The sequence below is a fragment of the Ornithorhynchus anatinus genome, chromosome 4 (assembly GCF_004115215.2).
Source record: "Ornithorhynchus anatinus isolate Pmale09 chromosome 4, mOrnAna1.pri.v4, whole genome shotgun sequence".
Lineage (NCBI taxonomy): Eukaryota > Metazoa > Chordata > Mammalia > Monotremata > Ornithorhynchidae > Ornithorhynchus > Ornithorhynchus anatinus.
In genome coordinates, this window is record NC_041731.1 from 27,901,351 (window position 1) to 27,913,823 (window position 12,473).

A 12,473-nucleotide genomic window follows, 5' to 3' on the forward strand; every position below is an offset into this window, starting at 1 on the left:
GTTATTCTGAGTTTCTCCTTCTAGACCGTAAGCTCCTTGTGGGCAGATAACGTGTTTACCAACTATGTTACTCTGTGCTCACCCAAGTGTTTAGTAGAATGCTGTGCACAGAGTAAGTGCTCAATAAATATGATTGAGTGACAGACTGCCACTGACCAGTGTGGCCTAATGGTTAAAATACAGAAACCAGGGGACCCGGATTCTAATCCCATGTTGCCACTTGCCTATTGTGTGATCTTGGGCAAATCATTTAACTTCTTTATGCCTCGGTTTCCTCAAATAAAAAAAATAGGAATTCAATACCTGTTTTCTCTCTTCTTTTAATGGTATTTGCTAAGCACTATGTGCCAGGCACTGTACTAAGCCCTAGGGTAGATATTATCAGGTTGGATATAGTCCATGACCCACAAGGGGCTCAGAGTTTTAATCCCTATTTTACAGATGAGGTAACTGAGGCACAGAGACAAGGTCACACAGCAGACAAGTGGTAGAGCTGGGATTAGAACCCAGGTCCTCTGGCTCCCAGGCCAGTTTTCTTCCATTTAAAGGCACTTCATTCAATCCTATTTATTGAGATCTAATTGCGTGCAGACCACTGTACTAAGCTTTGGGGAGAATACAACAATAAACAGACATTCCCTGCCCCTTTCCACTAGGCCATTCTGCTTCTCTCCCCTACTTAGACTGTGAGGCCCATGTGAGACAGGGACTATGTCAGACTGATTAACTTGTATCTACCCCCGCAGTCAGAACAGTGCTTGGCATATAGTAAGCGCTTAACAAATAGCATAAAAAAAATCCCAGAGGCAATCCTGATGGATTAGGATTTGGTGGCTGGGTAGGTTAACTCGTCAGCAGAAATCTGCCACTCTTTTTGCAAACCTGGCTCCATGGCAAAACATCTCCTGTTTGAAAAGACATTCAAAGGAGTTTGCTAAACCTCCCTCCATTCATAAACTAGTCCTGTGCCTTACAAACCCCAATTCCAGCACCTTACTCTAGCCCCTAGGATATACTGCTCTGTCAGGAGGTGAAAGGGACGCAGGCTGTGTGGCAAAGAGAACCCAGGGAATTAAGATCCTCGAAGCACTGTTTTCCTTTGGAGGCTCTTAACTTTCAAAACCTCTCGCCCGAAGAGCACTGGAGTGACAGAAAACATTTTCCAAACCTCCTAATATCAGTTCCAGATGTTCATAGTCATTTCAGTTTGTACCTCACCCTGTAAAACACATTTCTCTCTCTCTCTTTCTCTCGCTCTCCAAATGCAGAGCCTGATTCTTCTATGACATCATCTTGTGGCTTATCCAACAGCACACAGACCGCAAGGGCCCTGCACACTCAAACAAAGAGCATCACTCAACTACAAAGCCATCGTGCACGGAACTATGAGTAATTTCCACAAGTTTTAATAAACAATTTGGATGTAATTGCTCCAGAGTCTTCTCTGCTGGCTAGTGAGAGCAGAGTCTTATGCCTCTTGATGTGTTGAAACTGTGGTTTGTTCCTCATACAAGTTCACCTCTAGAGCAGTCCCATTAGCTTCAGACTGTCTCGAGCAAGAAGACTAAGAAAACATCTCTTCAAAAACGGGTGAAGAGAGGCTTGTAGATAAGAGGATGGGGGGACCGATGGGGTGGGAGCCAGGAGTTGGTTCCTGAATTCATTTTTACTCTCCTGAATCCTCAGCCCCCTCCCACAACACCCTGACCAAACCCCACCATAGCTCCCCCAAAAGAAGGAAGAAATGATGTTACTAGTGAGGGAGACTGGGGGGGCAAGGGCTTAATCTTCCAGGGGCCAGGAGAGAATTGAATCAGGAGAGTCCTTCTCCTCAAACCCTGCTGCCTTCAGCGGTGACCGTGGAGGGAGGCAGTGTATGGGTTGGGTGGAACGCAAGCAGAGAGCCAAATGTCCAGAGTGGTGCAAACCTGGCAGTATGAATTCTTAGAAGGATCTGGGACAAGGGATTCTGATATGACCAGGTTGAGCACTTGGATACATGGGAAAGGGAAAGGCACCCACTCCCAAAATTCTAATTTCTTTGAACTCTGAGAGGAAAATAAACCACAAATCTGCCCAGAGCCCCACCTTCATTAAGTGAGCCATGGCCTGTGCGGGTCTCGAGCACAATTATCAGTGATCTTGCTGCCTCTCCCTCTCCCACAAGGCCAATATGACCATCTGTTCCCCCATCTCCCTCAGGCAGCCCCAAATCCTATCCTCCTCTGCAGAGCCTGCAATCCATCTGCCTGCACATCCCCTCACAGCTTTAATTGCTTCTTATTGGAGCAAGTCAACTGACCATCAGTCCTTCCCAAGTATCAAGCATGCCCCCCCACCCCCATCCCTATGGTGTCACCCCAGGGACCTATCTGCTTCCCAGCTCTCATCCAGAGCAAGTGAGTCCCTTTTCCCCGAGCCTGTCCCGCTTACAGAAGGTGATCCACCCCCCACCAATGTCCATCACAGTCCAGAAAGTGGGAAGAGGGAAAAGCTTTTTCCCATTTCCCTCTTGCAAACCCACTGGAGATTGCAGGTCTGTTTTCAATATCGGAGACAGATGATTAGCATGCGAGCAAACAACTAATAGGAGAATGGTTTCTGGTCAAAACAACTGGAAAAGGAGAGCGCTCACTGCTGGGCTGGGGTTTGGTTTCCCAAAACTGGCGGAGGCCTTCCCTAAAGAAAGAAAACCTGGACAGGACCTGGGGCAGGGATGGGGGTGGAGGGACTGAGGGAGGAGAGGGAAGGGGAGAGGAAGGGAGGGAGGGGACAGATTCTCAGCAGACGTTCAATAGGGTGTCAAACAGATGGCAGCCATAAAAAAAAAGAATAAATAAATAATCCCAGCATTGCACTTGGTCTGCCAGGCAGAAATCCAGAAAGATCAAAGGAGAAACACTGTGTTTTCCTGCTCTGGCCTCACCTGACCAAATGTGTGAGCAATCTGGACTCTTCATCCAAAACAAGCTCTTTTGCTTGTTATTTTGTTTTCTTTCTCCTGTTTCCTTTTCAGTATCGGGGAACGTCTCTCCAAAATAAAGAACAAAACTGCCCAGTAGACAGCTGGATCAGAGCCGTGGGGGCCGCTGCTGCAGAGGAATTGTTGGGGGAAGTGACTGTCTGAACTGGGCAGTGGGCAGGATGGTGGTGTGATGGGTAGTTCTTTGGGACCAGACTAGAAACAGGAGAAGCTGAAGGATCCCCAATTATTTCCTTCCATCTGTTTCCCAAAGAGCTGCAGCTTCCTAGTTGTCTCTTCCCTCTGGTTCTCTCTCTTTCCCCATGGGATGGACCAAATTCCCCTCTCTGACAATCTGTTATTCCCCACTGACAATCCATTGTCTCCGAGAAACCACACTTTCCCCTCTTCCATTCCTGATACATGCTCCAGTAGCTATACATATGTGCACACATAAACCACATCACTGCCTGCAGGCACGCACGCACACACACATACCTTTGAAAGCAATAGCTGATTCAGATAGTCAGACTTAGAGGGCATCACCTCAATTTCGGCTGTGGGCTCTTCCTGTCTAATGGGACAAAAGTAGACTCTAGGTTTCCCCTTTACCAGCCAATTCTACTTCACAACGTCTGTGATCAGGGCTCTCCTGTCACCAACCAACTCAACTTTTAACAACATCAGTGCTCTAGGCTCTTCCTCCCTCCATGGCCAATTTCCCTTTAACAACTTCCCTTGACTAGTTCTTCCCGGCATCAGGGGAAGCAATGTGAAAATAGCCAGAGGGGGGAAAAAGTCCTTTCCTTTCCAAACTAATAAAGTGGAGGGCCAGAGGCCTGCCACCCTGCAGTGCAGTCCCTAGTGGATTGGCTTGTGAGAGGGTCCAGATACCAGAGAAACTGAAGCTTGAGGGGGAGGAAAAAAAAGCAACAAAGCATGGGGGTTGGGATGGAACTGGGTTCTGGGTTTATGTTGAAGAGAGTAGTTCCGGAGTTGGGAGATGAGTTTGGGGTGCCTCCTCTGATGTGGAACAAGGCTCCCCTGAGTTCATCAGCAGGATACCTCTTCCTTGCCAAAGCAAAATAGCAGTGAATAGAAGTTCACCAAGTAGAAGCTCTGTCTGTAGCTGGGGACATGTAGGGTGCACAGTTGGGATGCAGGGAGAGAATAAGTACCATTATGGAATAGTTCCTTTACCTGGATCCATTCCAACAATGGAGGAATACACCCCAATTCTGGATGGACTCCTCTTCTCTCCTTGTTGACAAGTCAATAGCTTTTAATGCTGCCCTACTTTCCTACTTCCAGTACGGAAGCAGATGCTATGGAATTAGCCTTCACTTTCGTGGCAGTGAAAACCTCTTTAGCTGAGAAAACACACTGACTGTCTTTTAATACATGCTTTCTTAGAATCTCTGAGATGTTGATTCTCTTCCCATCACTATCTCTCTCAACCAAAAGGGAGAGAGACAGAGAAAGAGAGAGAGAATAGAGTTGGAGGTGTGGAGGTGATGTGAGGGAAGCAAAGGAAATGAGAGATTAACTTCAGTCCATTCTCCATGTCTCTGGACTGTCAGCAGAGAAACATAATCCGTCCTGCAGTCACCTTCTTCCAGGCTCTATTTCACCCAGCTCTAAGTTGCATTTGTTTCCTAGGGCAGAACCACACTTGACAGCTCCCTCCCTTACCTGTGTAGAGGTCAGTGTCTGTGTACTCGTCCACCTTCTTGTGCTGAAGGACGTAGTCAGAGACCTTGGTCCCAATTGCTGGTTGGACATCCAGCCACTCCAGGGAGACAACAGTGCTGGATGGCTCTACTCCAGGGGACAGCCGCAGTCTGAAAGAAATAGAAGGAAATGGGATGGTAACAATTCTGATGTGTTAAGCACTTCCTATCTGCCAAGCACAGTACTAAGTAGATTCTAAGAGGGCCAGCTGTGCATTCAGGAAAATAATTGGTATTTGGTGCATTGAATCCAGTAGTCTGACTGGATCAGTACCAATTCCTCATCTTGCTAGAGGCTTCACAGAACTTCTTTGGCTAGATGTGGTGTTGTCAGAATCTACCTGGAATCTGGTAGACCTTCATAGGACCTTCATCCCTTCCCCCTGTAAATGCCAGCCCCATTCCCATGGCCTATCACCTTCAGAGTCACCGGACAAACCAAGATATGCTGAGGTTTCTGTGCTCTGGCACTTTTGCTGACACACACATTAACGTGTCATCCTAAGAGATTTAGCAAGGACCACAACAACTCCCCCAACCCCACCAAACACGTATGCCAGGGAAGTCGGGCTGCCATTTCCAACCCTGCTGAAAGAGCAATACATACACTGGAGGTGGGAGTGGGCTGCAGTTGGGAAGTCCGTTTTCATCGAAGGCATTGAGATCACACCTGCACCAGTCCTCGATCACATCCCCTTTCCCCGAACACCAGTAGGAGCTCATCAGGGCATTCTTGAAGGCCTGGAAGAAGAGAAGATATTGATTATGGAAAACATCAAGAAGCCCACAATCAGCTTCTTCATGAGGCTCAGGCCCTTGCATGCATCTCTCTCTCTCCCTCTCTCTCTCTAGCCTACCAGGAAGAGAGAGAGAGAAGATAATGCAGGAAATGAGGTGAAACTGCTCCAGACCCATGTCTGCCCCTACACTTTGAGGTACAGGCTCTTATTGGTTTACTTTAGAGATTCTGATATGCTAATGCCAGACTGGCATAAAATTCCACTGCTGTGGACTTAAGGGTAGGTTTCCACAACCTTTATCACCATAGGAAAAATCCTCCCAAACTAGGAGAGGATTTGGCATTAAACAGGTCAATACTATAAGACCTAGTGGAGAAAGGCTCAGGACTGGAATTTCCCAGGTTATAGTCCCGCTCCACCAATTTCCTGCCATATGACCTTGGGCAACTCATTTAAATTATCTGTGCCTCAATTTTTCAATCAGCAGTATTTAAGCAGTTAGGACTGTGCTCTGTACACTGTAAGTGCTCAGTAGATGCCACCGACTGACTGGGCTCTTACTGTGTGCAGAGCACTGTACTAAGCACTTGGGAGAGTACAATATAACAGAGTTGGTAGAAATGTTCCCTGGCCTACAAGAAGCTTTCAGTAAACAGTCTTAGATACCTTATCTGTAAAATTGGGATTAAATACCTCTTCTTCATCCTTTCTTTGAATTTGAACTCCTAGTAATACCCAGAAAATGTCTTATTTGATTATATTTTTATCAACCCCAGCATTTAGCACAGTGTTTGGCATCTAGTAAGGGCTCAATAAATGAGATTATTTCTATATTATTAATTATGGCATTTGTTAAGTGTTTACTTTGTGGCAAGCACTGTTCTAGGCACTGGAATAGATACAAGCTAATCAGACTGGATACAGTCCCTGTCCCACATGACACTCACAGTCTTAATCCCCATTTTACAGATGAGATAAATTGAGGGGCAGAGAAGTTAAGTGACTTGCCCCAGGTCATAGTGTAGACAAGTGGTGGAGCTGAGAATAGAATCCAGGTCCTTCAGACTTCCAGGCTTGGACTCTATCCACTAGGTCATGCTGCTTCCCTATATTACTCTTTAGAGTTAGTTTACAACTCTGCCATCCTCTCTTTCAAGAACCCCCGCTTCCAACTGTCCCTTGCCCCTTAGATGGAACTCATTTGCTCTCACGGCTTTGACTACCATCTCTACGCAGATGACATGTAGATCTACATTTCCGCCCGTCCTCTCCCCTTCCCTTCAGGCTCGCATCTCCTCCTGCCTCCAGGATGTCTCCACCTGGATGTCGGCCCGCCACCTAAAACTCAACATGAGCAAGACTGAGCTCCTCATCTTCCCTCCCAAACCCGGTCCTCTCCCAGACTTCCCTATCACCCGTGGATGGCACGACCATCCTTCCCGTCTCTCAGGCCCGCAATCTCGGTGTCATCCTTGACTCGTCTCTCTCGTTCACCCCACACATCCTATTTGTAACCAAGACCTGCCGGTTTCACCTTTACAATATTGCCAAGATCCGCCCTTTCCTCTCCACCCAAACGGCTACCTTACTGCTACGGGCTCTCGTTATTTTCCGGCTAGACTACTGTGTCAGCCTTCTCTCTGATCTCCCTTCCTCCTCTCTCGCCCCGCTCCGGTCTATTCTTCACTCTGCTGCCCGGCTCATCTTCCTGCAGAAACGATCTGGGCATGTTACTCCCCTTCTTAAACACCTCCAGTGGTTGCCTATCAATCTCCGCTCCAAACAAAAACTCCTCACTCTAGGCTTCAAGGCTCTACATCACCTTGCCCCGTCCTACCTCTCCTCCCTTCTCTCTTTCTACTGCCCACCCTGCACGCTCCGCTCCTCTGCTGCCCACCTCCTCACTGTCCCTCGGTCTCGCCTATCCCGCCGTTGACCCCTGGGCCACGTCCTCCCCCGGTCCTGGAACGCCCTCCCTCCTCACCTTCGCCAAACTGATTCTCTTCCCTTCTTCAAAACCCTACTTAAAACTCACCTCCTCCAAGAGGCCTTCCCAGACTGAGCTCCCCTTCTCCCTCTACTCCCTCTACCACCCCCCTTCACCTCTCCGCAGCTTAACCCTCTTTTCCCCCCATTTCCCTCTGCTCCTCCCCCTCTCCCTTCCCATCCCCTCAGCACTGCACTCGTCTGCTCAACTGTATATATTTTCATTACCCTATTTACTTTGTTAATGAATTGTACATCGCCTTGATTCTATTTAGTTGCCATTGTTTTTACGAGATGTTCTTCCCCTTGACTCTATTTATTGCCATCGTTCTTGTCTGTCCGTCTCCCCTGATTAGACTGTAAGCCCGTCAAATGGCAGGGACTGTCTATCTGTTGCCGACTTGTTAATGTTGGTATTTGTTAAGTGCTTACTATGTGCCGAGCACTGTTCTAAGCGCTGGGGTAGACACAGGGGGAATCAGGTTGTCCCACGTGGGGCTCACAGTCTTAATCCCCATTTTACAGATGAGGTAACTGAGGCCCCGAGAAGTTAAGTGACTTGCCCAAAGTCACACAGCTGAGAAGTGGCTGAGCTGGGATTCGAACCCATGACCTCTGACTCTAAAGCCCATGCTCTTTCCACTGAGCCACGCTGTTCATTCCAAGCACTTAGTACAGTGCTCTGCACATAGTAAGCGCTCAATAAATACTATTGAATGAATGAACTCCAAGCCCCTGATATCCCAGGAGAGCAAGGGAAAATTATCACTCAAGTCCTCTGAGCCCCTAAGGTGATGGAAACCAAGAACTGGGAATCACAGTGATACTGCTGCCCCAGTTTTTCTGAGTTAAAACTATGTCACTGTTCTCACTGTACTGAGAAAGTCAATACTGAGTTCATTTAGTTGTATTTAGTGAGCACTTACTGTGTGCAGAGCACTGCACTAAGCACTTGGGAAAGTACAATACAGCAATAAAGTGAGACAATCCCTGCCCACAACAAGTTCACAGCCTAGAGGGTTGGTGTCAGACTCCAAAAGAATATCAGTCAAGTACATTATTCATATTATTTTATGTCTATTTAATATGTGTATTTAATACACTATATTAAGACTACTTGTATGATAAGCTCTGGCCTGTCTCTGTTTCCTATTCAGGAAATTTTGCTCCTCCTCATGTTCACTAAAGGCTGGTGAACATTAGATTCCAAGCTCCCTGGGGGTGGAGACTGTGCCTTTCACTGCTGCTGTACTCAGTACAGTATCATATTTATTGAGCCCTGACTGTGTGCAAAACACTGTAATAATAATAATAATAATAATGATAGTATTTATTAAGTACTTACTATGTGCCAAGCACTGTTCTAAGCACTGGGGTACATGCAAGGTAATCAGGCTGTCCCATATGGGACTCACAGTCTTAATCCCCATTTTACAGATGAGGTACGTGAGGCACAGAGAAGTTAAGTGACTTGCACAGTCACACAGTTGATAAATGGCAGAGCCAGAATTAGAACCCACAACCACGGACTCCCAAGCTCATGCTCTTTCCACTAAGCCACACTGCTTCTCAATACTAAGCATTTGGGAGAGTACAATGTAATAGAGTTGGTAGATAGGTTTGTTCCCTGACCACAAGGACCTTACAGTCTAAAGGGAAAGACAGACTTTAAAATGAATTATGGATAAGTACTTAAGTGTTGTAAGGCTGAGGGTAGGGTGAAAAAAGATACAAATCCAAGTGGATAAGTGATGCAAAAGGAGGAAGGAGTAGAGGAAATGAGGGGTCAGGGCAGGCCTCTTGAAGGAAATGTGATTTTAATAAGGTTTTGAAGGTGGGGAGAGTGATCATCTGTGGGATATGAAGGGAGAGGGAGTTCCAGGTGAGAGGCAAGCATTGGGTTTGGCAGCAAGACAGATGGGATCAAAGTACCGTGAGTTGGTAGGTGTTAAAGGAGGGAACATGCTGGGTAGGAATAGGAAATCAGTGAGGTAGGATAAGGAAGGAGCAAGGTGATTGAGAGTTTTAAAGCCAATGGTCAGGAGTTTCTGTTTGATACAGAGGTACATGGGCAATCACTGGAGGTGTTTTAGGTGTTGGGAAACAGACTGAATGGATGCATAGAAAAATGATCTGGGCATAAGAGTGAGGTATGGACTAAAGTGGGGAGAAACAGGAGTCAGAGGTGACAGCAAGGAGGCTGATCAGTAGTTAAGGAAGGATAGGATAAGTGCTTGGATCAGAGTTGTAGCAGTTTGGATTGAGAGAAAAGGAAGGATTTTAGCAATATTGTCAAAGTAGAACTGACGAATTTGGTGACACTGAATTTGTGGGCTGAATAGGTGGGTTGAATGAGATTGATGAGTCAAGGATAATGCCAAGGTTACAAATGGTTGGTGGGGTTGTCTACAGTGATGGGAGAGTCATGGGGAGGACAAGTTTTGGGTGGGAAGATGGGAAATTCTGTTTTGGAGATGTTAGGTTTGAAGTATCCATGGGACATCCAAGTAGAGGTGTCCTAAATGCAGGAAGAAATATGAGGCTGTAGAGGATGAGAGACATAAGGGCTAGAGATGTAGATTTGGGAAACAACTGCAGAGAAATGGTAGATGAAGCTATGGTAGTTGAATAAGTTCTCTAAATAAGTGGTTGTAGGTGGAGAATAGACAAAGACCCAGAACTGAAACTTGAGGGACTCCCACAGTTAGGGGGTGGGAGTCAGAGAAGGAACCCATGAAAGATTGAGAACAACTAGAGATATAAGAGAACCCGGTGGGGACAGTGTCAGTGAAACCAAGGTTGGATAATGTTTTCAGCAGGAAGGGATGGTCCAGTGTCAAAAGCAGCTGAGAGGGTTGAGGAGGATCAGGATGGAGTTGAGACCATGGGATTTAGCAAGAAGCAGTTCACTGGTGACCCTTGACAGAGCAGTGTCCATGGAGTAAAGGGGACAGAAACCAGGTTGGAGGGAGCCGAGGAGAGAATCAAAGGAAAGGAAGTGGAGGCAGTCTGTGTAGACAACTCACTCAAGGAGTTTGAAGAGGAGTGGTAGGAAAGAGATGGTATGATAACTGGAGGGAACTGTGGGTATAAGGGAGAGATTTTTTTCTTAGGATAGGGCATACATGAGCATGTTGGAAAGCAAAAGGAAAGAAACCATTGAAGAGTGAAGCTGAAGACAGCTGTCAGAGAAGGAAGAAGGAAAGGGGCAAGTGTTTCAATAAAATACAAAGGGACCAGAGGTATTCAATGAATACTAAATAAATTAAATTGAACTTGCTAACTGATCTTATTTCATTTTCTGCATCAGGGCTCCTCAAAGATTTCAGAGCAGAGCAGGGTGGGCCAAGGAGGCAAGGATGACTGGGAAAGGGAGAAGATGTGAAAGTGTAATGAAGGTGGCTCCTTGTCACTATTTTTAAGAAAAAAACCCAACAAAACCTTAACAGAAGGCAAAGCACCCATTCTGGTCTCCAATATTTTAGATTAAGTCCCTTGCGGGCAGGGGTCAATTTTTTTCAATGGTATTTGTCAAGCGCTTACTATGTGCCAAGCACTGTACTAGGTTCTGGGGTAGGTACAAGCCAGTCAGGTTGTACCTAGTCCCTGTTCTACACTGGGCTCACAGTCTTAATCCCCATTTTATAGATGAAGTAACTGAGGCACAAAGAGGGGAAATGACTTGCCTAAGGTCACACAGCAGACAAGTGGCAGAGCTGGGATTAGAACCCAGGTCTTTCTGACTCCCAGGCCCATACTCTGTCCTCTAGGCTATGCTGCTTCCCCTTATATTACCCTATTGTACTGAACTCTCCCAACCACTTAGTATAGTGCTCTATACACAATAAGTGCTCAGTACATACCACTGACTGATAAATTGGTTTCTCCCCCAAAGCCTTTAGTAAAAAGGTTTGATTCTCTTTAGACAGGAGGATTACTCTGTGGACCACCTCATGAAAGTTCCCCCTTTAAAGTACAGAGAAATGTACTCTGTTTCTGGATCACTTGGGCAACAGCTATAGAGAAAGAACAGGAATGCTCAAGGATCACATTGAATGCCCTGGAAAGCTTGACCAAGGAGAAGAGGGAAAGACAAGATTCATATAGCCATGCCCCACAAATTCCCCAACAGAAAGCCAAAATGCTAGGAAGCCCAAAACCTAGAAAGCAACATTTCCTTCTGCCCCAATTCCCCTTCTCATAAGGCCCATCACAAGTAGGTCACTTCCCACATTCCACCCTATCAGGCTGCTGCCAAATTCCAAGGAAAGGAATCCTGGATTCTAGAGTTTCAAGAGTTTGGGAAGAGAATAAATGCTGGCTATTGGGAAAAGGTAGATTTTGAGAGGGAAGGAAAAAAGGGAAAAGGAATGAGGTCATACTTGACTGCTGAGACCTCTGGGGCTCAACTTTGTACTTTCCTGCTTGATGGACCTATGTTTACCATTTTGCAGTGGATTCAGATTTTCTTACATCTCCAGCCAATGCTAAGAGCTTAATTATTGCAATAGTGAAACTAGGGCCATGTGGTGAAAGTGATAGAGGTAGGAGGAGAGTAAAGTGAAACCAGAGAAACCAAAGAAACCAGAGAGAGAGAAACCTGGTGAGTTAAAAAGCACTTTATGTAAGCATATGTAGTTGAACAGTACCTTGAGTTTGTAAAAATAACAGGAAAAAATCTCCCTATGATGTCAACAAGAGTAAATTACTGGCCAGGAAGACTGAGAAAACAATTCTGAATAAAAGTATATATCAGTGCTGTGTACTCTTTCCCAGAACACTACAGATCAGAATGGAGATTGTTACCATGGCCTGGCCAGGAACAGAGCACAGGCATGTATAGATAAACTACCCACATCAAACAGCGGATGCTCTTAAGCTAATGGGAGCCAGGCTCATAGTCCCTGATACATCCCTTCTCTATGTCCTTATTTCCCCTGCAACTATGATGTTCAGAGCTCAAACAGACTCCTGACTGATTCCATACTACTCCTGACACATTTCTCCCTTTCATGGTACTGCCTCCGCTATGTCAATAAACTGAATCAACAACAC

The 12,473-nt window shown here is 46.1% G+C and overlaps 1 protein-coding gene across 3 annotated transcripts in view; it reads right to left on the bottom strand.

Moving 5' to 3' along the window:
* The window catches only part of ASTN2 (astrotactin 2), an 869,558-nt gene that overhangs the window by 210,395 nt on the left and 646,690 nt on the right, over positions 1-12,473 (bottom strand). For all 3 annotated transcript variants that reach the window (XM_029062728.2, XM_029062730.2, XM_029062729.2), the window contains 2 exons: positions 5,300-5,433; positions 4,655-4,803 (listed from right to left, as the gene is read on the bottom strand). In XM_029062728.2, the coding sequence (XP_028918561.1) occupies positions 4,655-4,803; positions 5,300-5,433 (283 nt within the window). The remainder of the gene's footprint in view (positions 1-4,654; positions 4,804-5,299; positions 5,434-12,473) is intronic.